This window comes from Acanthaster planci, linkage group LG20 (assembly GCF_054643075.1).
Source record: "Acanthaster planci isolate LZ-2023a linkage group LG20, COTS_SCS, whole genome shotgun sequence".
Classification (NCBI taxonomy): Eukaryota; Metazoa; Echinodermata; class Asteroidea; order Valvatida; family Acanthasteridae; genus Acanthaster; species Acanthaster planci.
This window is the reverse complement of record NC_141796.1, coordinates 10,861,949-10,886,734: the sequence shown is the minus strand read 5'-3', so window position 1 is coordinate 10,886,734 and position 24,786 is coordinate 10,861,949. Positions and strand designations below refer to the sequence as shown.

At 42.1% G+C, this 24,786-nt stretch overlaps 3 protein-coding genes and 2 long non-coding RNA genes across 7 annotated transcripts in view; 3 read left to right on the top strand and 2 right to left on the bottom strand.

Moving 5' to 3' along the window:
* Positions 1-571: 571 nt before the first annotated feature.
* On the bottom strand, positions 572-4,530 carry LOC110974983 (monocarboxylate transporter 12-like). Its single transcript, XM_022226982.2, has 4 exons — positions 4,329-4,530; positions 3,495-3,638; positions 2,144-2,962; positions 572-1,862 (listed from the first exon to the last, which is right to left on the bottom strand). The coding sequence occupies exons 1-4, from the start codon at positions 4,528-4,530 to the stop codon at positions 1,726-1,728; spliced, it is 1,302 nt and encodes a 433-aa protein (XP_022082674.1). The 3' UTR covers positions 572-1,725.
* Positions 4,490-11,696, top strand: LOC110974978 (uncharacterized). 2 transcript variants are annotated; one of them, XM_087130444.1, is made up of 7 exons: positions 4,490-4,739; positions 5,613-5,845; positions 6,533-6,946; positions 7,537-7,908; positions 8,095-8,319; positions 8,573-8,641; positions 9,153-11,696. In XM_087130444.1, exons 3-7 carry the CDS (start codon positions 6,556-6,558, stop codon positions 10,007-10,009), a joined length of 1,914 nt encoding a protein of 637 aa, XP_086986570.1. In that variant the 5' UTR covers positions 4,490-4,739; positions 5,613-5,845; positions 6,533-6,555; the 3' UTR covers positions 10,010-11,696. The 2 variants fall into 2 exon arrangements, with proteins under 2 accessions (XP_086986570.1, XP_022082662.2); XM_022226970.2 differs by lacking the exon at positions 4,490-4,739 and having other exon boundaries at positions 4,746-5,845.
* A 134-nt stretch (positions 11,697-11,830) lies between these two features.
* On the top strand, positions 11,831-23,434 carry LOC110974979 (uncharacterized). 2 transcript variants are annotated; one of them, XM_087130445.1, is made up of 13 exons: positions 11,831-12,065; positions 12,601-12,648; positions 13,204-13,494; positions 14,027-14,392; positions 14,872-15,029; positions 15,453-15,648; positions 16,014-16,127; positions 16,453-16,625; positions 19,041-19,163; positions 19,649-19,760; positions 20,216-20,312; positions 21,108-21,180; positions 21,564-23,434. In XM_087130445.1, the coding sequence occupies exons 1-13, from the start codon at positions 12,011-12,013 to the stop codon at positions 21,612-21,614; spliced, it is 1,857 nt and encodes a 618-aa protein (XP_086986571.1). In that variant the 5' UTR covers positions 11,831-12,010; the 3' UTR covers positions 21,615-23,434. The 2 variants fall into 2 exon arrangements, with proteins under 2 accessions (XP_086986571.1, XP_022082666.2); XM_022226974.2 differs by having other exon boundaries at positions 21,108-21,207; positions 21,564-23,433.
* The window catches only part of LOC147795929 (uncharacterized), a 24,591-nt gene continuing 12,630 nt past the window's right edge, over positions 12,826-24,786 (bottom strand). Inside the window, exon 2 of the long non-coding RNA XR_015423466.1 lies at positions 12,826-14,346. This is a non-coding gene — a long non-coding RNA (uncharacterized LOC147795929). The remainder of the gene's footprint in view (positions 14,347-24,786) is intronic.
* Positions 24,301-24,786, top strand: part of LOC147795930 (uncharacterized) — a 4,665-nt gene continuing 4,179 nt past the window's right edge. Inside the window, exon 1 of the long non-coding RNA XR_015423553.1 lies at positions 24,301-24,578. This is a non-coding gene — a long non-coding RNA (uncharacterized LOC147795930). The remainder of the gene's footprint in view (positions 24,579-24,786) is intronic.

Here is a 24,786-nt window from a genome sequence, read left to right as displayed (position 1 = left end):
CTCGAGGATGTAATTTTTGGTTTGTTGTCATCGAGCCTCCCCTTTATTTAAATGGAGCGGGCCGGCAGCATGTTAAGACGGCGTGATGCATTCATGACCGGATGATTTGCATCCTCACTTGGGGTGTGTTATGCGTGCTCTCCATTGTTCATTGTTGTTAACAGGTGCCTGCGCTATTTGGGACAGCTCACGTGCAAATTCAGTGCTGGTGCATTAACTGGTTAATTATCCGTTGTGTTATATTCAGCATGCAAGTTTCCACTCGATACGCCTATGGGGCGCAAGAGACCTTTTTCACCCAAAAGGCTGGATTGCGTTGAATGTAAACAATACCACCCCGAAGGGCTTCAGATATCTCCGAAAGATGCCCTCGTTACGCGTGTGGGTCAACATTACGACCTGATGAAAACTGCATGTCCATTGTATACAGTTTTAGACGAAAGATCATGGATGATGTTCATTTTCCTAATTCAGATGAACTGCACTAATGCGATGTGATACTCAAATAGGATCCATCCCCACGAAACCTCGTTATTTCCTTTAGTTCAGAAAAAATTATTCTCCTCTAAAATGGAATCCCTCAGCAGAAGTTTCAAGAGCGAGATTTTTCATTGCTGACTAAATTTCTGTCTTCAATTTCGTTTATCCTTCCTGCTTTTAAAGCTTGTCAACCATGCTCTGAGAACTGTTTCTCTATTTTGACAACCACGCAGTTTAATGAATGCAGTGTAGTTGAGGTTTGTGCGACACCTGTTTAAACATACACATCATTACACGCATATGTCCATATTAATACGCCTATATGCATGATTTACTGTCGTTCATAAATTTTTACATATCGAGTTCCATTCACCTTTTATTTTAATCCAAGCCAACTCAAACGAGCAAGAAATTTCAGTGTCCATTAAGACCAGTAAAAGTGGGTGAATTTGACCTTTACTTTTAGGCTCCTGACGAGGAACAGGTCACTTTAATACGAGACCTTTAAATTTCGATCAATGATGAGCAAATCACAGTGGGGGTATTTCTATAATAAACACATGGTGTTACTGCAAAATGGTAGCAATAAGCTGTCAATCATGCGCAGCCATAAAAAAAATCACCATTTCTTTGAGTTCCATCCATGTTTAGATAACTGTTAATTTTCTGTAAGGTTTCCATAATGTACTTTTGTCATATACATGTACTTTGTATGTGAATATAAACAGTATAGTGCATTATACGGGATACAGAAAGAGCTAAAACTGTTGGATTGTTTGTCAGCCTAGGCCTGCATTTCCTAGACTCTGCTCATAACATTTTAGAACCAACTTGCAACAGGAGAAGCCGGAACAATCTTTCCTCCAAATAAAAGTATAAATATCATTTATGATATAAATTAGAATGTGGCGCTGCCTAGAAATTAGCCAAGTGCCTGGATTTTAAGATGGATGATTTGTACGATTTAAAGAAGCATTTTCCGCTTGCCAACTACCGTGTGCTTGTCTGCGTCCTGGGCATTACGTCTTGTTAAAATCTCATTAGAGGCTTTGCGTGGCAGCCATGTTGCAGGGCGGTTGTTTTATTCCATGGAGAAATCTCCTTTTTATAGGAAAACCCTGTGCAACAATATCACTAGCCTATAAGATGGCCGCCATATGCAAACCCGGCCTTTATACTTTTCTGACATGTAGATAAGGCAAGCATCGGTATTACTCTCCAGCAAACCGGAGTGTATTTATCATCTCAGCTTTGCAGTTCTTTTTTCTTTGACCGGCTGGTGTAGATGTGATACACCACGTTGCAGATAGCTGTCATAGTCATCGTTGCACTGAACAGAAGAAACGTCGATTTGAAGCTTCCCGTGTTATCGAACATCAGACCTATTCCAAATCGAGAAAACACAGAAGTAATAAGAATACGAAAGCAAACAAATATATATATATATACATTGCAGGAAGATTTTTTTGTGGATCTAGAAAATGTGGTTACGGAAGAGGCAGTTAATTGGGCCTGCAGTGGAAGTCCTGCATGTGTGTTAAGAATTTTGTAACCTTTACCCGAAGTGACAATTCTTCGAAATTTAACCTTTTGTGCGACTGCCTACATTTCTGCGTTGTTGACGTAGCAATTAGCTGCCCCGGAAACATTTCTTCGTGCTTACCAGACACCAGACCAGAAAATGGGTACGACAACCCAGTGATGAAATTTTGCCAGCTATAGAAGAAGCAGACTGTACGGTCGTCCGTAGCCAGGTATCGCGTCATAATCACAGGGACAAGAAAGACGCTCTCCATTGCGGCTCCCACGATTAAAGTGACACCAATCTGACCGATGAAGAGAGAGATGTGGGGGTCCAAGGCGAAGCAGATGATGGCCACGGCGCTGCTAATTCCCAAGACGGCAAACTCCGAGATGGCCTTCTTCTGGATGGCGAAAGCCGTCACGCACAGACCGAAGAGGTTACCGAGGCCCCAGGCGGTCGTTGTGAAGGAAGCCTCATGGGGCTCCAGCCCAAGAGCCAAGGCGTTCGGAACCATGTAGATGACGAATCCGGAGTACCCGAACCCGCTAAAATACTTGATTAAAGTAAGGAAGATGAATCTGCCATTCCTAAAGACGTCCAGGCCCATCTGCTTGATGACGTCACTACAGCATCGCGGCTCCTCTCTCGTTTCATCCAAGCTCTCGTATCCATTTGAAGATACAGTGACGGTGAGCGCTTGATTCTCTGGGCGTGAGAGGGATTTTGAGCGACGGAGCAACAAGCCACAACCCATGATGTTCAAACTGAAGACGCCCAGGAGCATACAGGTTCCCCTCCATCCTACCGCATCCATCAGAAGCTGTGTCAAGGGACCGTACAGCATCATTCCAAAGGGTGCCCCCAGTTTGGCCACAAAGCTGGCTAAGGCGTACTTCTCATGGAAGTAGAGCGCCATCTCGGCGAATGTGGTCTCCTTAACGCAGGCTGATCCTAAGCCTAGAGTCGGTAATAAAAAAGCATGTAGACTGGTATCATGTTTAATGCTCGACGGAGAAAATCTCTCCTAGTTGGCAGATTTTCAATTAAATTAGATTTAATAAAATAAAAATGACATTTGAGCATTTTATGATTGTGACAGTAATCTGCAAATCCACTATTATCCCCGTAATAATAAACGAATCAAAGTTTCTACTGGGTAATCTCTGATAACATGACATCTCTCTATGGACCTGAACGACAAATCGCGCAAAATGCCTTTGGCCTGTGACCTTACGTACGCATCTTCCACCTCTGAACACTCTACTTGGCACATATATATCGTAGCACTGCTCTATTCTTTTCCCACAAAATTATCAGTATACTGGCGCCCTCGCACGTTTAGGCACGAGTACCGAAGTGAATACGTCAGGCGCACAATTAGTGTGTAAAAGGCATAAGCGCGTGAACCAACACGCGCGCGTACTCCATTCGTTAGCACTGCACTTTCTGGTTCACAGTGACGTCACACTTCGGTACTACGGAGACTTACCAGTCAGACATATCATGGCCAAGCCGAAGATGTATATACTAAACGTCTGAGACACTACCAGGAAACCCATCCCAATCATCAAACCGCCAACCACCACGACAATACGAACGCCAACTTTGTAAGATAAAGCAACTGGCGCTGGAGCTGAAATAAAACAACCAAATACTTTACAGATGTTGCAAGCAGAAATGACAACACAGCCAAGAGATGGAGGTTAACGTTGCAAAGTTCAAGAGCACCTCTTCATTATCTGCTGAGTCATGAGGGTTGATTAGGCATGAGTGAGTAGCTTGCAGGAAACCTGCAAGTGAAACCACTGCACAGTTTTCGAGTCGAAAGGACTTAATTAAGGAGCAAGATCTTAACAAGGGTTGTGAGACTAACTTGCTCCACCATTTTGCTGAGTCATCAAGGCCCCACTCTTTGGGGGAATTAAGAAACCACCCAGTGAACGTGAAACATGATTTAAGCTGGAAAAGACTTTGGTGCAGGCTCCTAAAGTCAGTTGAAATTGTTGAAAGTATCAAGAAGAGGTTTAGGCGTCGGGTCTTGTAGAAGCCAGCAGATTGTCTGACCCCGACTAATGATGAAACCTTCAATACTGAATCAGTAGAAAATTCATATTGGGCCAAAAATAAACTGAACACCGAACAGGTGAGCCAGAATGCCGTTCAATGTCTTCGTTTCTTTTACTGACTTCTCAGGTGGTTTATAATTAGCATGTGTCTTGCATCAAACTGCTTTCCCAAATTTGATATTATGGGCCTTTCATTTTAATTATACTTCTCCCGAAAATAAATTTTCTTTCAGAGTAATGAAAATGAAAAGACTTACAGAGCGAAGACTGCATGCTGTAGTATAGAGAGTTGATCAGACCAATGGCATATAGTTTAGTTTCAAATTCCAGGGTTTGGTTTGTAAGAAGTACGCCGGTCGCCTTGAGGTTACCGTACAGAATGAACTGAGTCAAGCACGCCGAGAAAACGATTAGCCATCCGCGACCTCCTTCGCTGTACACCTTGGCGGAACTCGCCATAACGGCTTCAAAGTCCTTCGACGATGATACAAAGTAACATATATCACTCGGAGAGCTTGTTAAACGATCGTCAGCAACATTTCTCGGTGAGTGCACGGCAGAAGACTTTCACACTCAAGACATTTAAAATGAACGTGCGGCGATCAGAAGTCCTCCTGATGGCAACTGAGCTCATCTGCAACTACACATCTCTTCCAAGAGAAAGGCGTGTGGGTATTTAATACGTTTAATGTAAGTGCTCTAACTACTTAATTGACATGGACAAGCAGGGTACTTTACATTAATATAACTATTGTACCAGCAGAACGTTACCAAAGCATTAACGACCCCAATTTCTTGAGCGTTTTAAGTGCTCGTCTGACCGGGTTGATTTTGTTCATACGGTTGCATTCACGGTACGTGTATAAACTAATGGAAATAACATCCGGATGAAAGACTCATGCTGCCAGTGTGTACAGTATTAAATCGTGCTTTGGTCTCGTTAGTGCAGGGACCACTGGGAATAGGAAACTCGTTTTGGGAGAAAAATGCAGGTAGTTGGCCAGCAGGCATGATCATAATATTATACGCACACTTGAAGATGAAGTGCATGTAATTAGAACGCACAGTTGGATCAAGTGACAAGTAGCGTTACTGCAATACACTTTGCGCTCGTTCCTTAAACAATCTATTCTTATTGTTAAATTGCCAGATTGATCAGCCCTCATTACTTCTGCTTTGTGAGATACAATTTTTACATGCTAGGTCTTTGGACTAGACCACTGTTACCCAGCCTTGTGTAGGGTGGTTCTATTTCCTTGGTTTATAATGAACAAGGGAAAAAATCTGCACTTCATAAATCGGCATATCACCACGCCACTTGGACTTCAAAATCGCTCACTGCAATTATCAGGCAAGGACCTGGAGGCCAGGCATTATACAAGAGGAGATTGAAGGTCAAGTCCTGGAGAACTTAATTTGGCAGGTCAAAGTGTCTGGTGCATAATTCTCAGAGTAAACAGTTGTTGTTTACAGGGCCAAATGTTGGCCCATAACTTACGCAGTTAGGTACCCGTACGTAGTGATGCAATCTTTGTTCACAGCAAAGCCTTCGGAAGAAGAAGGGGTGAGGATAGTAGGGGGTGTGTTGAAGGCGTACAAGTATGCGGTACATTGACATTGTTGAGACAGGCGTCCCATACCTAACCTCTGAGGATAGTTTCCGGAACTAAAGTACTTTCCCAGTGATGATAACACGTACCATGCACCGAGTAGGCCTTTGTAGACTGGCATGGACCGAGTCGAAGCTACCACTGGTTGACTTTATAGCCCATAGGTAATGTATTTCAGTATACATGTATGTTGCGCTAATTTTCTAACTTAAAACTTTCGTCACACCTGAAGGATTTCTGTTGGGTGTTCCAAGATTTTCAGTCTCAATCTGTTCTCTAAAAAGACGTTTGATTAATCATTTCTCAGTGCAGTGGGTGGACTCTAGTCTACAATCATGCAAGGACACTCGTGGACCGTACAAACCGGGACATTGGCTTTTATAATGTTTGTGGCCAAATACTAAGAAGAAATGATGGTGTATGGCAATATTTCGATTAAAATGCCGCAGTTACAACATATTGTTGATTGTCTATAAATGTTTCCGTTTTAATGGTTTAATGTGTCAATTATGTTACATGTATAATCTGCCACTTATCCCATTATGAGGCAGGTAGGTAGGCCTATTCAGCATAGATAAGGCAGGAATAGGCCAAAAGTACAGCTTCTACAATGAGCAATTTACTTGTTGGGACTGACCTATACAGTGTACTAGTCCCTTCAACCTGCCGTAACCATAGCTACCCCGTGACCCCGTTTCCTAGATTAGAAATTGGCTCAACTACGGAACTTGCATGTACTGAGAGAACGCTGTTTGTTTACTCAACAATACCCGGATACGGGAATATTTCCGAGTTTCAGTCTGAAACATTTTCAGATGTCAACAAGTGCTATTTTTCTCCAACACTAAAAGGTGAACAGAAAGCTCTGTAAAACATGTGGACCCTGGCGACGTGGTGCTTTGCCTGTCTTATCACAGCCTGCAATGCGCAGTTGACTGGTGAACAAGTACAAGATGTACGTGTCTCAGTTACCAGCAGACGATCACTCGTTATCCCTTGCGTTGGCCTGAAACCAGACGACAAAGTCAGCATTCTTCATTGGTACAAAGGAGCCACCATGGAGGAGGCGTTGAATACTGTCCTCATTCGCTACGACAGCAGCGGAACCGGGAAAAACTACACGGCGGGTGAGAAGTACCAGTTAAGGGCTGACTTCAGTTTGATCATCTACCCCGTTGAGCCGACTGACGCCGGCAGGTATTGGTGTCACGTGGTCATTGAGAATTATGGTGTGCAGCAGGAAGACCCAGTCGATGTGACTATAGGTATGTTCAATATGGAGTAGGCGTAGATCATATACACATTCATCCTAGCAGCATGGGCCTAGCCGAAATGTTCTTTGGAGGGGAAGGGGAGCACGTTTCTCTGGGGGAAATTTGTGGGTTGAGGCAAAGTACAAAGAACTGATACATCACTAACAGCGGAAGAGGTTTTTTTTTTTCTTTTCAAGCAAAGTGGTTATTTGTACCCATTCTCATCTCTTTTGTCGTCATTTCTTTCGTTCTTTCCCTTCCCCTTTCCAGAGAGACCCTTTCCCCCTCCCCCGCGATGCCCTGACTGACTTAGGAGTCAGTCAACCCACTGACCTTGTCGGCTGTTATACTTGAAATCTCATGCATGATTTCATCTCATCATCTAACAATTACTCTGAAATGTAACATGCCAGGTTATCACAACCTTGATGAAAGATGGGTTTAACTCATATCCTCAAGTAAAACTTTACACCAAAGACAAACAGAATGTAAATAAAGGAATTGGCCAGTCACCAGTGTTAGTTGTCTTTGTAGTGGTGGTTTTAGTGTTTTGTTGTTTTTGCTTGTTTGACGGTGCAGTTATTAATAATTTCCAATTCTAGTGAGCCCCGTGGAACACGTGGTATCGTCTTGCAGCAAATTAGTGGACAATGTCTGCAGTGTCATTGAATCTCGGCGTCTCATTTTGGATTGCTGGGCTACTGACGCGTTCTTGAAACCCAATTTAAGTTGGGCGTTCATTGGTTGTTCTGAAAACACCAGCCAGTCCCAACAATGGTTTTTGTCTAATCAGCGGTCGATCTACGACGAAGATACCTCAACCTACAACGTCAGCCAGGGGGTCTTCTTAGGCAGGTTGGAACTGGAAAAAGATGAAACCTGCTCCTTTCAATGTACGACAACAGGTGGTGCTATAGTCAATGAATCATCGACAATTGTCAACGGATCGTCAAGTATAACAGTCGTCGTCACAGGTGCGTTAATTTATAATGTACAGTTTTCAGCAAGAAATTTTGCAACCCTGTCAAAGAAATGTCAGGGAAAATTGTTTTATGCTGGACCAATTTTCTTTCTCCTTCCAAAGTCGATAAAATCAGCTGTCCTAAAAAGATCAAACATAAATGTCTCATAAGACGTTTTTCTCCATCACCATACCACAGGAAAAGGTAAAAAACCTAATAACGGCCAGGATCCAGGCGACAACACTGGTAATGACAACACCACACCAAGCAGTGGGCTTAACCTGGGTTTCATGGCTGTCATTATCGTGCTGGCCTTCGTTTCCTTGGTGTGCTTGATCGGTATAGTGTACCTCTTCTCAAGGGTCTGGTGTTCTAGAGGATCCACGTTGACAGCTGAAGAAGTCGAGATGAACAAAACTAAAGGTATGCCATTGTGACGGTTTACATCTCTTTCCCCCTTAGAGGAGAAAAATCTCATTCGAGTGTATCTCCTCTGACTATTATCGAAGGTGATATCTTCATTTCTGTTTCTTTAATGCACGGCACTTTTAAATATTATTAGAAGTACTTTGATCATCATATGAACAGAGTTGCTCTAGCCCAGTGGTAGGCATATGCTATGGCTGTGATTTTGAAAATGTGGTTTCCATAGCTTATTAGTATTTTTCTCCTACAGAAAACCGTGATGAGAAAATGTGCTTGCTTCATGCCGAGAGCGGCAAAGGAAACACCCAGGACATCATAGGTAGGCCTGAATCGTCGCTTGTGTTGAGGGTTTGCATGGCTGCCATCTTGTAGGCAAGGGCGTTTTTTCACAGCGTTTGCACAAAGGAGGTTTCCCTGAGGCCCAAAAGAGCTTCCCTGCAAGCTGGCTACCACGCAAGGCCTCTTTACCAATAAACGAATCTGCAAGTGCATGTGTCCAAATCCAACCCTCTGAACTTCCTAGGACGCGCATTGCTACCCGTGATCTTACAACAGCAGTTTCCTGGTTCGAAGGGGTTTCATTTTCTTTCAGTCTACCCAGCTCATTTTTTACCGAGTGTCGTGGGTGGCAATTAACCCTATAGGGTGAAGTAAGGTTCCATCAAGAAGATCAAATTCATCAGTAGTCGAATTTTCTGGACTTCAGCTTAAATTAGTAGGATACTCTGAATCCCAGTGTCGTACTTAAAATATCAAATTATTTTCCCATCAAGGCCATTCTTGTCATTGCTCGCTATCAATTTTTAGTCTGTTTGGATTTTGTTTTAAAGGCGAGATGACCCGCTGGCAATATAAGGGCAAGCTGTCCAAGAAGCTCAAAGGAACGGGGGACACACTGCAAGGAGTGACAGGTGTCTTACCCTCAGCAGGTGGGGGACTGGTTATCGCTACTCAATACGGTCTTCAATGCTTCTCATCAAACTTCACCTCCATCTCGATCAAAGAGGATTCGGACCTGTCTCAGGATAACATCATCAGTATTACCAACCATCCCAACTGCGACTTGCTCATTGTTGGCCTAGAGACAGGAGGGCTGGTCTTTGTTAACGTGCTGACCGGTAAGACCAAGTCGGTGTTCCCGAACGAGATAGATCCCGACTCCCAGTTTAGCACCTCTGAGATTGCTGTCGATGACGTCGGTACAATCTTTGCCGGGCCAAGAAACGACAGGTCCATCTTCATGATGGAGACATGCACCACCTACGTCAAGAAGTTCCGAATCGACATCAACCTGGTGAGCCTCACAGCTTACGGCTCCAAGCACGTCTTTGTCAGCAACGGCAAGGATACTATTAAAAAATACCACTTCAAAAGAGCAAAGGGCGGTTACGACATGCTCAAATTCAAGAACTGGATCAGTGTCTATCCCATCGGAAACTTTGGGATCAAACGAATAACTGTTCACGCCGGACTACTGTACGCCGTGAATGGGTATGATACTGGCTGCAGAATACTGCAGTACGATGTGGAAACCTTTGACATCCTCCAGACATTTTGTACAAATCTGTGTGATCTGCAAGGACTGTGTTTCTTCGGAGAATTCAAAGTGGCCTTGTACGAAACCAACTCCGTTAAAATATACGAGAAGAGGGAGGCCGATGAACTTGATAACTATGTTCTTGTCTGAAGGATGGAAGACATAAAACGTCAAACAGTGCCAGCACATTGTCAGAATGTGCAGCAGAGAATAAGAATTTTAATACATATACTAACAGGGACAACACCAACAACAGTATTGGTAAGATACTTTTAATGTGGACAGCAACAACAATGACGAAAGCATCGATTAAAATAATCAAGAGCAATAGCGTATCGTCTGTTGTCACTTCTATGTGCAAAAGTGGCGGACAAATCAATCCTCGATTCACATTAGAGAAATCAAACCACAGTTCAAGTCGCCGGTCAAGTGGAACGGTGTAAGGTTCCAAGAGATGTGTTAGGTTTTCCTTACGAAACGTTGAATATACCGTGTTTATTTCCAACTGAGGAAATGCTCATGCTTGTTCTCAATCGTGTACTTCTTTGGTTTCATTATGTTGAGTAGTAGTTTCGAATATAAATCTACTGGAAGCAAACCAGCCAAAGTAAGCTTCTTTTCGTCTGTTTTTTATTTGTTTAAATCCATGAGCAAAGGTTTTGACTGCACGGGGGTGTTATTTAGCTCGGGTCAACCTTCCTGATGTAGGCCTACTCTTTGACACTGTTAGATTAATCAAAATCAAATTATAGTTTCTTTGAACCAGTTATTTTTCACTTTTCCTCACCCTAACCCCGCGATTTCCGACCGTGTTGATCAAGGGCACCATGGATTTATTCGGAACTCGAGTCCCGGAGTTTTTCGTCATATTATTAGTTTTTTTTCCTGAATGTTTCCACATGTTTCCAAAACCCTGTCAGCCACAATGACACGGAGTGTCTGTTAGGACGCCATAGTCTTCCTGTAAAAAAATCACCGTGCATTTAATAAAAGGCCTGAGTGTTGGTATGTCAGGAAAGATGAACCCAACTGAGTCATGAGGAAGTAACAGGTAACATTTCATCGAAGTGACATGTGTATTTACAGCAGAAAGTAACCAGTAAACCATAATCACGTTTATGTATTGACAGACTGAAAGGGGAAGTACTTGCTACTTCATTTGAGTCATCAGTGCATTTGGTTTTTATTATATTCATGTGCTAAGGTTTATGTCCATAGGTGCTGGTCTCAGATCGGATCAGCCCGAAAACATTAAAGGGATTTCTTTTATAAAGTAGGATGAAATATTCTTAGGCTGTAATATAAAAAAGTGGATTAATTGCCGTAACTGCAAGGTTTTAAATCGCTGAGATCGTTACGCTTGTTTGTAGTATATTTTGCTTTGGTTTTGAGTGATGTCTCTTCATTGGCAAACAGCGCTTCTAAACTGAAGTAAAATGGACCTTTAGATTTCCTGAATTTGACTGTATGCATGCACTGAATACGCTGGTGCGATTTTATAAACTGAAGAAATTGTTCTGTTAAGTGATCATTGAGAATCTGTTTTGTTTGATCTTTTTAATGTAGACAAATAATTTTGGTATAGTTTAAAGTGTCTGAACCAATATGACTTTTGACAGTTCTAGGCATCCAAACACGTTGTATCTCAGTGCCTGTGTGTAGTCAATTCTGTACAATTTTTGAAAGAGGACTTGTTCATTGATTATTACGGCAGATAGAATTCAAAGTTTTTTATGTGGTAGATCAGTTTTTTGATGAATTTGATATAGATTGCTTTGTACAGTTTGGAAAGTAGACAGTGTGGTGTTGTTACAGCAAGTGTGAGAGAGGAAGTGTTTATTAGTGTCTAAAGAGTGTTTTCAATTGTGTGAATCGATCACAAATTTCTACACGTGACTCATGGAGCGCTTTTAACTTGCCTTGGATATAAATAACGAGAATGCATTTCCTGAACTGCACAGAAAGTGAAATGTACACGGAAAGATTCGATTGCCATGCCAATGACAGATGTGATACAAACAGCTGCCTGAAACTGCAGTAGAATATTTTTGATGCGTTCCATTCTGTTATAAAACGTGAACAAGGCAGAAGCTTTCAACATCCTTGCTACTGTGAATTTAACTCACACCTTTTCGACGTCTCGCCCCCGCCATGGCAGATTTCGCCTGTTCCGCAAGTATGATTTTCGTGGTTGGCCTGATTATGGGTAAGTATCACGTGTTTGTGGCTCATGTTGTAGCCTTTTAAGAATGGAGAAGAGCACTTCAAACAGATTTACCATGACAACCATTTAGGTCACAAGAGGAACAATTTAATAGCAGACCGGGGTGGAATGCGGTCTCTAAACCTTTCTTACCTTGTTGGATGGAATCTTTTCGGGGGGGGGGTGTAAGGTGGGATGTGTTTGTGAAAGTGCTAATTCAATATGTTGCTCTCTCTATGTTTGGTATTCCTCCGTGCCATGCCTGAGATTTCAAAGGAAAAAAACATTTAGTACTTCATGTAACAAGCCGGCCACTGATCGGCGTCGCTTCTAGGCGATAAAAGTAAACAGACCTTGCAAAATATTTGTAAAATGTCTCCATTTCTATAGACACTGAATCGTTGGATTTTATGGGTGTATGACGATAACGTCGGGGAAAGTCCATGAGAAATCTATCGGGGAAATAAATGCAAGTTTTGCTGGATAACTTTAAAGGAAATTTAGACTTTCAGTGTATTGGCTCCTTTTTGCATGGCAGGTGCATTTCTGCCGCGCTCCTACAGTCTGCAGGGACCGAAATCAGAAGGTTAGAATCAGTTTGAATTCGAACAAAAGTTTCTTTACTGTGGATATGTCGGACTTCGCTTTACCGGTACTTATTTAGGCCTATTTACTTATTGTTTGATTTTTTTGGGGGGGGCTGTTGTTTTTCTTGGTTTTGTTTGATTGCTTTTTTGGAAGTTTAATCACACTCATGGGTGGATTGGATAAATAATTATTATTTATTTTGTTTTAAAAATCCTTTCCCATCGGGGTGATGTATAAAGCCCGGATTTCACCTCAACCCTCAGAACGGCTATCAAAGGTTACATTAAAAAATCCAAATGCTCACCCAACAAGTTTTCCCATCACCCGAAAATGGTGTCCGTAATGTGCTCATTTAAAAGGAGGAACTGAATTGAAAGATTATGGATTTTTTTTTCGTTTCTTAAAGTTAAGGTTTTACTTATGAACATTTTTGAAATGTTCGGAAATAGTGTGTCAGCCGTCGTCAAACACCTAAGGATAGGTCACAATTCAGCTCAGGAACTTCACATTTATGTCAATAATGAGGCTGATTTCTTAATGATTAATTTTACAGGGTCTTGCGAATTGAACCTGTCTATGAATGCATCGGTCCTTGTGGAAGGGGAACCCGTACAGTTCGTGTGTTCTCCAGGGCAGAACTGTGAGGGAGTTTCATCCATACGTTGGTTCCTCAATGGTAGCAGGCCGTCAGAAGGTACCAGTGATTTTGAGGAGACCACGTGGTCCTCAAGCAATTTCAACCTCGTTCCCCACAGGAACCTGTCAGGATTACTACTAGAATGCCGAATGCTCTTAGACGGAGTGATTCGACCATTCGTAAGGAGCATGATATTGGATGTAGCATGTAAGTACACTTCATGTCCCGAGGGAAGCTGTTCGCAACATGTTCTGTTCTTATCGTTCCGCGGCGCCTGTTTCCCCCTCGTTGAACCCCAGATGTCAAACCAGTTGTAAATCAACTGCATTTTTCCCTGCTCTGCCTTATTTTAACCACAGGCTAAAAATACACCTCGAGTCGCACGAGATCATTAATACATCAAAACTTAGCATTCAGTTCAAAAAGTCATGTCCTCTCTCCATATTACCTGAAGCTACTTCCTGATGGGGTCACTTCGCTGCTGAATGTTGCGAGTGGAGTGACTTCAAATAATACATTAGCCGAGCTCATCAAGAATGGGTGAATAGTTTTAGATTCTTCCCCATGAACAACAATAACACAACAAATTTGACCCCTAAATCGTCAATTTGAAGTTTCTGTGTTCAGGTTCAGTGTTACTCTAAATAAAGATTCACCTTCAACTCAAGTCATTTTTTCGTATGTACCACTTTCAAAGTTTTTACAGTCGTCTACATTTGTATCTCCATTTTCTTGTTAGTTCCACCACGAAGTGCTGGTGTTACGGTTAGCAACGGCTCTCTGAACTGCAGTGGTACATGTCATATGAAGGTCAACTTATCACAGACGTACGAGTTCAGTTGCCAAACTCTAGACTCCAATCCAGCCTGCATAGTCGAATGGACACTCCAAAATCCCTCGGCGCGCCTACCAACGCATTCACCCTCAAAGGATTTGAAGACCTCGGCTGTAAGCTGGAGGCAGAAGCAGGGGTGGGATTCTACAAGCACACTCAGGTTGACGGCTCTGCCTGACTTCCAACGGAGGAGCTTGGTTTGTAGCATCTCCCATCCGGACAATCTAACAATGTTCAGAGAAATTAGAGTGGTTCTTCTTGTCAATACAGGTAATCAGCCCGCAGCATATCCAGGAAAGTGTAATGAACTTTTGTTAAAGTCGAAAGACTTTTGAGTTTCAGAAGACTCGAGAACAACACCTATATATTTTTGATTTTGCTATTGTGTACTGATCATGGACGTTGGACCTCCATGCTAAAAGAGCGCCCCCAGGTTTTAGCTGTACGTTGACTTCGTGCTTGGGAAATCAATATGACTTTTCTTAAGGATAAAAGTCAGATTCGAACAAGCAGGAAGGCTCGATAATACGTATTATCCAAATAAATAAATATGCTGAAAAACGTAAACCACGAGGAGAAAAATGTTCAGATAAAGCTTACTTTTCATTCAGCCACAGGAACGTCGTAGGCCCTATCTCAAAATTTGGCAATATTTTGTAGTAGCCCGGGCGGCTATTTTAATTAATATCTGCAAAAGCCAGTACCGTACACTATTTGTACGCTTGAGCTATCCTGAACTTTATCCCCAGGATCCGTGGACGCCAGCATCATAATCATTGTTGGATGTTGGCTCGCTTTCGTAATCGTCTGCTTGATCCTTGCGTATGCTGTCAAAAGTGCTTGGGTGCATGAGAAGGGGAGGCGATACCGTCTCAACTCAGACCAGCCATCGGCTGTTCAAGAAAAGGTACATCAAGGCCTGACCCAATCTTTGCCTCGCATCCTGCCTCGGCCCACGGCTATCCAGCCACCTTTAGAGAGGTCTACACCCAACCAGGACAGTCTGAACCAAGTTGAATCATTTTTAAATTACCTAAACTCAGTCCAATCACAATAGCTGCAAGGGTAAATACAGAGCTGGGGGGGAACCGGTTTAGGGGAGCCCAGCAAATTTAGGAATTTTTCATGTAACCTTTTAAGGCCTTTTTTTAGGGGCGAGGCTACGCTATTTGAAGGATGGGAAATGAAATAAACCAAACCTGTCGCCGTCCTCTCACCATTTTTCAACAGAAATGAGGGAGATGTCCCTTTGTTTGGGGAGATAGCTCCTGTTACCCCGTTAGATCCGTCCTTGAAATAGCAAATTAATTGGATGATCATAATCTTTCAGAATGACGAGTCATCTGAGGTTATGGAGGCCCTGATAGAGCTAGAGGGGCCTCGAACGGCTCGAGGAGTTCTTTGGGACAAGGTTACCATTCTCAACAAGATTGGAGAAGGGGCGTTTGGTGTGGTTTACAAAGCAAATGCCGATGGAATTATTCAAGAAGGGAAGGTAGAAACAGTTGCTGTGAAAATGATCAAAGGTTAGTTGGATCCTTTAATCGAATCTATACAACTTCAAAGCGAATATTTGATGCCGTTTTCACTGATTCTTTTTTTTGTGGACTATGCCATGTGTCTGCGAAACAACACTCTAATCGAGAGGTTCATTCCTCCAAAGTTGAAATACCTCCATCTCTATAATACTTATTTTAAAATAAAAGCTTTTTCCTTTGGGCTTTATCCCTGGACATTTTTACCGAGCAGTATGTTCTTTTAAACCAGTACTTTGGAAGTCCACAAAAGTTTAGAGAAAAAAAGTCGATAAAAGATCTCCAACATTTCAAATACAATTTTCTCAAAGATCGCTTTGAGTTCACTGAAAACTCGCGTTTTCTCGTGGCTTTAGAATGGGTTCCAGGGTCAAGTATGGTCAGTGACTTCATGAAAGAACTGAACATCTGCAGAACGTTGCAGACACACCCAAATGTTATAACGATGTTGGGTTGTTGCGTTGAAAAAGGTATGTGCATCCTCTCAGGTTTAATGATTGTAGTGATGAGTTGAAGGATTCCTCACAGAATGTGCATATTGGCCTATGAAAGGACGGATCCACGCAAGAAGGGTGCCACGCCCCTCCCGATATGTTTCAATGTGGAAATCACTCATGCAGAGATACCACAGAATTTCATTTATGAATGACCAAACAAAAATCGCCTTTGTAAAAGAGGCATTTGAAGAGCTGAGGCAAAATGTCTTTAACAGTGCACTTAAAACTGTGGAAACATGGCACATGTATCCATGGAAATTTATTTCAATATCGAAAACCGTCATTACTTTGTTCTCAGAGCCATACTGCTTAATATTCGAGTACGCACCCAACGGGAACTTGGCTAAGTTTCTTATGCAGAAGAAGGCAGAGTGGAAGGCCAAACGTCATGGTGCACCAGTCAGCTCGGATCTGATAATTAAGTTCGCATGCCAGATTGCTAATGGTATGCACTATCTGTCATCTGTTAAGGTGAGTTTAAGAATTTGCCCAAGGAGTATTCATTTCAGATCACATGCTACCAACCGCTCATTGTAAAAACTAATATGCATACCTTAGAATACGAATCCTTGATATGTTTTTTAAAACAGGGTTAAAGTTAAAAATACCACTGCGCAATCGTGACAAAAAAAAAAAAAACACGGGCGACGCACGGCAGACGACGCACGCATATGTGCTTTCTCCGCACCCAGAACAGGGTTTTTAGTGAGCCTCCAAAAGTTTGCAAAGCGTTGACCAATCACAAGGCGTGAAATACGTCGACCCTTTCCAAACGTGCATAGAGTACCGAAGTGTGACGTCACTGTGAACCAGAAAGTGCAGTGCAAACGAATGGAGTACGCGCGCGTGTTGGTTCACGCGCTGGTTTACGCGTTCATGCCTTTTATACACTAATTGTGCGCGTGACGTATTCACTTCGGTACTCTATTGGGTCGATAGATTTCGTGCAATGTGATTGGTCAAGGCGTTGCGAACTCTTGACGGCGCACTACTGTAAAACGCCCGTACTGGACAAAAGGCGAAGTAAGCTGTAATTTTTGTGCGATTAATTAAGTTACACTGTCACATGAAGAGGCTTAGGACTTCATAGGTGGAGTCTACACTGAAACCATCGCCTCAATATCAACATTTACATCATTCAGGGTCCTAGCTCACAACATTTTAATACCACCAAAAGTCTGAGCTCAATATTTGCTTCTTGTTTTCAATACTGAATGAATCTCAGAATACGTATCGTCCCACCAGCATAAGTTCTGCGAGAGCGCATACTTTAAAAGCTCTCATCAAGGTCACGAGGTACGCTAGAAAGAAGTCTAAACGCTGCATACAGGCATGGGGATTCAACCTATGCATCCATGTGCAGAGCGAAATATGTGTTTGGAGGCAAAATTTCTACAACGGATGCTGGTACCTGGGGTGATTCTTTGAAAGTTAAAAAATGCAATCGTCTATCTAAACACTCTTATTGTGGTGACAACCCAAGTTTTAAATTCACGTGTTATTGATACCTCTCAGTGTAAACGGTGCGGCAGAAATAGAATCTCCTTATCGTGCATCGGCTCCTTCAAAAAGAGCCATCAGTTGGCCCCTGATCTTTGTATAAAGTAACTCTTCAAAGATCCTGTATAAATTTATTTGAACGTCGGAGATCAGAGTACCTGGAGTCGCGCAACCACGAGGACGCTGTATGTTGTGCATGTAATGGAGGTAGATTTCAAACATGACGTACAGGACATTACTGCAATATGGGCGGGGGCACCCTTCACTGAGGAATTACGAAACAGCAAAGTTGATTGGCAAACGTTGCACATGAGTCCCAGAGTACCGTCAGAAGATTTGCAGTTTATTTTGTACTCTGTTTCCATAGTGACCAGTCGCTTCGTTTTTTTTTTTTTTGCATAGAATTATGTCGGTTACAATTAACAGTCTGTGAATGCTACTCTCGACGTCACCTATACACTATGCCCTTGTTATGACATGTTTCTTTGTCGGTGATGGCCTACCGTCGCAGTTCAAAATAGATTTACAGACTAGAAACACCGCCCGACATCAACTACACCAGCATTTTAGTTTATCAGCGGTCGCAGCACGCAAATTTTAAATAATAGCCAAAGGTTTATGTGAATATTGGACCCTTGTCTTCAACTGCGATTGAATCGCAAAATTATTGTTGCGTCAGTAGAATTATTTAATACCAGAAAGTTCTTGAAGAGCTTTCGACAAATACGTTCGCAAAACGGAGGGGCGAAGTCCAACATGATTCAAAGAAGAATGCACTTTTGCATGACTTATTTTGATAAAAGCTGCATTAGCGCTGCATCTGGTGAGGAATTAACAACACTGGCGCCGTTACTGCATTCTTTGAAAAAGGATTTTTTCTCTCGTGTCGCCGCTCACTGCAGCCCGACTCTATTGTGAGAAAAATGACTATTGTGACTCAGGTAGCCGACAAGATGGACAAATATTTATGCAATAATGTAAAAGTATTTTTCATTTACATGCGTTTGTACATGCTGCACAGTTTGAGTTCAAGTTTGTGACCAACTGAAGTATGAAGACCGTTTCCCCTTTATGGAGGCGATATGCCAGTCACATTTTATTCAAGTTTAGTCGGCAAAGTAAAGACAAACAAGAAACAGGCATGAGGAAAAAGACCAATGGAATAATCATACAACAATTTTAAAACTATGGATAACTGAAATGAGAGGAGCTTGGAACAGCTGCGTGTGCGCTGTATATCCTTGGAAGATTTTCCTGAAAACACTTTAACACTAAACTCTTGAAAACGACAGCCGACAGTACAGCAGTCCATGTCATCAATTTACGAGTTACAAATTACCTTCATGCTCTCAATGTATGGTTTCAAGCGAAAACTATTTCTGTTAGATCATCCACAGGGACTTGGCTACCCGCAACATCCTCTTGGATGAAAATTTGACTTGTAAAGTCTCAGATTTCGGCTTTTCACGTGATGTCTTCACCCAGAATTTCTACCAGATGTCGTCATCGGTAAGTGATCATTACTATATGCGTAATCGCTATAGCTCCAACGATTACCTTCGTATTTGGGATTGACGATGAACATTTCCAAGTGCATGTACCTTCAGTGGAAAGGAAAAGAATGTGATCAGTCAGTGCATGGCATTACGGCGCCATTACACTGTGCTGCTTGGCCTGGCGCAATTACAGAACGATTTCAGCTGACGGTTTCATCACCGCTACGCGGCTTTCGGAGTTGATGCACTGATGTGTCAAAGGTCTCCGCCTGAGTGTGCTTATAGCTTGGCGTACCGCAATGGATACGAGCTTACCAACAAACAGGGAATTTCGAAACGAAGGAAAATCCATTTTCTAAGCAAGTTCACAGAAGCACTGCAAAGGTCATTATAAGCTAGAAGCGAGTACCGGAATGTTACGATAAAATTAGGTTGAGACATGTTTTGGTTTGTTTTCACCTTTTGTTTTGCTTTTTTTTGGGGGGGGTCTTGAATCAGGGGGCTGTTCCAGTCCGCTGGATGGCTCTAGAATCCATCGTCGACGATATTTACACCACCAAGAGTGACGTGTGGTCTTATGGGATCCTGGTATGGGAGATGATCACCATGGGTAAGGAAACTTGAGTGTCTGTCCAACCATTAGGCTATAATATGACATTCATGCATCAAAGTCCGGGATCCTTCTCCCCTTCCAAAATGAGAACAGTTAGGCAAAGAAAAGTGCGGCGATCTAAGAATGAAATTCTACACCAAGATAAAGAAGCCATGATGAATGCCTGTGGAAATCTCGAATTCTTAATTTTTTATTGCAATTGTTTATTTTCATCGTTTCAATATTAATTAATATCCAAGTAGTTTCTGTCGAAACTGTATTTCTCATTTCGGTAATAGTCTTTGACATTCATCTTCAAAAGTTCAAAACTTTATTAATTACAAATAACAAGTCGGTTAGTGGTCTTTACAGTGTCAATTGCTGCATTGTTCACCAATTCTTAATGAAACATGACAAAGGAAATTCTCAATAAGCGTCATTTGACCATGGACCCGTCTTTCTGAATACTGCAGGAACCCATCCTTACCCTGGGATCAAGGTCACAGACCTCATTGACGCTCTGAAAGACGGCAGACGTTTGCCCAAACCCTCTTACTGTGGTGGCGAACTGTGAGTTTTGATAACATTACTCGGACCTCTCAGTCATGCAACAGCGCGCTCAAGGCGAGCCATGCAGCTGTCGATCCTCTGTCCTTTTTTTTCAGTTTATTTTCAATACTGAAGCGTTCTAAAGATTCTTTATATTTAGTTTCTCATGTCAGGTATGCGAATACCTGATGGAATTGCGCAATCAGGGATATACTTTTAATATAATCCGTGAATGAGGCACGCACAAAGTTAATAGAGCAGATCATAATTGCATGGACTCAGAGGCCAGGCAGAGATTGCGAAATTATATGACGTGCTTTTGTTTCAACTTGGGGTTTTCACCGACTTGCGAAATATCTAAGACTACCGGCAAGGAAAACGATGCATATAATATTATAAGGCCTATACACGCGCTGTCGGAATATGTCGCGGGTTCGGTAGCTCTTTTGTTCAACTATGAATGTCCTCCTGTCGATGACGAGAAGAAAAGCTTTTATTTTTTGTGGTTGGGTTCAACAGACTTTCGCACAAATAAACGTTGCTGTGTATATTACATTCGAAGTAGGTCCTCATCGCATATGTTCTTTATACAACTGTACAAAAAATCTAAAAACGTCCGCCCCGACGAGAACATGCCAGGTCGGTGCGATTGGCCGATCTGCAAGATAGCCCGATCGACCACAGCGGCATTATCGTTGAATCATGCCATAAGATCGAGCGATGGCGCGAACGATCCTACCCAACATCCACACTACCAGTTCCAATTAGATTTACAGACCTATTGTTCACCTTTAGCACTTGTGTCTTTGTGCGCAGATATAAAATAATGAAGGAATGCTGGCATCCGACACCGACCTGTCGTCCGGACTTTGCGGATATCTTGCAGACAGTTGAGTCTATGTCTAGTGACCCAACAGTACGTTGTGCACTAACCCTTTGTACCGTGCTTGAGACTGTATTATGTAAAGCGCATTCGGGAGGTTTTTCAATGCTGGTTGTTCACAAACTACTCTCTGATGAAAACTTTCATTTAGGTTTACTACCAGAAAATATTGTTTGTCAGTTTTCACTGCATTAAATTGCAGTATAATTTGAAAGTAAAACCAAAAACACAGCATGGTACACGGTGCATTAATCATTTTCTTAACTTTTGAATTTCAACTCAGGGAAACCTTAGTCTATCTCATTTCAGGCGCTCGTTTTAACCTTACGGCAGAAAGTCACTCCAAATTGTGTCATGAATTCTTTGTCTTCTTTTGTTTTCCTGCACAGGAATATCTTCAAATGACAAAATTCACACCAGATTACGACGGTTACCAGTGAAAGGAAGCACAGTGATCACAGATCATCAGTCATCAATTTGGGTCCCCTTTCACGTGTCGTTGCTCAACGAAGCACATCAAAATTAAAGTTCTGGAGACAGGGAATTGTTAGTGTCATCCAAAAAACTTTTTTTCACGAACACAAAATACATCTTGTACACATACATAGCTGGTACAAATAAATTAAATGGAATTTAAACGTTTGGATTAAGTAATCATGAAACACATTTTTTAATTATTGTGAGGGTTCCTTTGGGAGCACCGTACATTGTTTACTCTTGCGTTACTATGGTTATCTTACTCGTGTGTCTTGCTTGTACTCCAGGTATTAACGTTTATAGTCCGGTCATTTTAATGCATGTATCACCACTCTCGCGATTCTATAATGCCAAAACTCTTTTCAAAATAGGAGGGTTATTCATTTCTCAGGAAACGTATACGCTTACAGTTTGGGTCTCACCCACAATGTAACAGGTCCGGGGGGGTGGGGGGTGGCTGAAGAGGGCCAACGAAAGCAGCTGGCCACTTTTACGGCAAAAACCATGATTGGTGTTCTTTTTGTGCTTCACCCCTCCCTGATTGGTTCTGTGGCGGACGGTGCGGAGGGTAAGTAAGAATTTCGGGGAAAAATAGCACAACACGCTGGCGAATGGATGTGACCTGTAGAGCGTCAACTTATCCATCTTGAGCAGAATCATCGCTTCCTATCAGTTGAAAAGAGCCATGTTGCTCGGTAGTGTTCCTTTTGGTGGTATATAGCGATGCGATTGTAACGTATGCATTTTACAGCCGTGTTTGAGTCAGCAAAGGGCAGTTCCGGCCACAGGAGCGTCTGTTGTAGGAATGTTTCGCGTTCTCTATTTTATTCGGGCCCAGATCTCTGTGGGAGACTGGGTGTCAATTTCTCTTATCTATTCAGGGTTGTTTTGAAATGCTTTCTTTGAATAAAAAGTAGCCTACTTTGATCAATGTTCCGTGTGCCATCATCGCTCGCTGTTTGCTTCGTATTAGTACGCGAGTGGTTGTTTACACAGAACTGGCAGGTGCGTTGCACCAGCGGCTGACTGACAGAATAGAGTTACTCCCAGATACTCAATCCTGGCGTTCGGTAAATTGGAGATTAAAGATAAAGAATGTGTGGTGTTGCTATAATATTTTGATTATTTTGAATATTGATTTTTAAGTGGAATTATTACGAACTACATGGAAATCAAGAAGTGCAGTTTTAGAGATCATGTACTTGATGATTCAAGAAAAAGTAAACCCCAGTGTAAGGTGATTGTTCACCGAAATCTTGCAATCCAGAAAAATTGTATTGATCTATTCTCGTGTTGATGAGTAGGGTGTCTGGCTATAATCCTGAAAATTGGATCTCAAGATATCGCCCAATACAGATGGCTATTTGTCTGCACAGGCAGGAGATTCATAGCTCATAAATTGAATTTTACATGCCTTCGTTGTGTTCAATCATGCTTATGAGCAACGAAGCTCCTGCCAGAGCGGACAGCCATCTGTAATGGGTGATATCTTCTGATCCAATTAATCAAGATCAACTGGTATCCTTCTTTCCGGATAATTATTGCTAAACACCCTACTCATCAACAGGCAAATACAAATTCTCTGAATTTTAGGATGTGGGGGAACAATCACCTTAAACTTTGATTTACTTCTTCTTTTTTAACTACCCGGTAAAATCCCAGAACTACTCTCCTTGTAAACTGGCTAAGCTTGTATTGCTGCCACATGGTAAAATTAGATTCCTATAACTTTGTGGCAAGCATAATTTCATTAATCAGTAAGACCATTCAAATAAACAAATTTATAAACCGTACCCGTTTGTTGTCCTGCTATCCTAAATTTCTTTATTTAGCGACATCATTATATTATCAAACAGTCAAGTAACTATTCTTGACACTCGTAAAGCAGAGTTAGCACAGGACAGTTGACGAAACAACGTTGAAGCCGGTTCCCAGGTGGTTTCTCTTTGTGGTAATAAGCTACAGTACGTCAACATTTACAACTGAAAGCAACGACAAAGATACAACAATTGACCCAAGACTGAATAGCGTGATTAACAGCGGCTACAATATGTTGAACCTGTGATGTTTATTGATCACACTCACTTATGCTGCAACACTTCGGAGCGATCACAGCATGAGGCTATCAAATTTAAAACATTTTCATAGCTCCATGACGCAGGCAGATCGCATCAGGGCTGCCATGAGATAAAAATCTGTTTGAATTTATTTTTGAGAAAACGAAATAATAGGCCTAAGATAATTATGGCAGTGAAGAAGTGAGCATATCAAATTTCTTGAAAAGGTCTCTTAAATCAGTTTTCAGAGAGGGGCAAAATCACAGCACAAAAATTTCATTTTTTTCAAATGACACGATAGCCAAGGGATACATGCTAACCCTCCTCCCAAAATCGAGTTTGAGCTGCCTGATCTTTTTGGTTTTCAGTTTCAATATTTTGCCTGAGGCTGCCTTGTCTATAAAGATGGTCTGTGAGGGCGGTCCAGGCAGCTGTTGTCCAGGTTTCTGATAACAGACAGGAAGTGTATAAGTATAACATTCAGTAAAAATAAATTAAGAATCTGAACAACAATCGCCAACAGAAAATAATGATATTCAAGAACAAGTCGAAACACCGCGGGCGACCGTAGAAAAGTAAGCGTGGGGCCTATGGGTGCACTGCCCAATTCAAGGGAAATTCTTGGGCAGGCCGAGGCGCTCAAAAAGTACCCCTACAGTTTATTTGGAAAAGAGGAGATTGTGTGGCTCAAGAATTTGTGGGATTGTAAAAGAATGGCCCAGAATGAACTCCCTAGATTCAAGGGCTCCCATCCCAGGGCGAAGCATAGAAAAATGCCACTGAAAAATTGTCCCAAGAGCCTGAAAAGGTGGAGGGATGTCATTTGAAAAATGGCCGCTGACAGACTTGGGAACGTTCACTTTTTGGAAGGTGAGTTTGTTTTGAGTGGATAATTAAAAATTTCATTGGTTAACCTACTAAAAATTGAAAATCAATTGAGAGCTGAATGACCCCAGAACACTTTGTTTTTTGTTTGAGAGGCCTGAGGGACTTCGGTCGCCCGCACCGGGGCTGCAAACGTGGTCGATTTTACATTGTCTTCAATGGGGCTTCAATTAGTTCAGTGCACCCTATATTT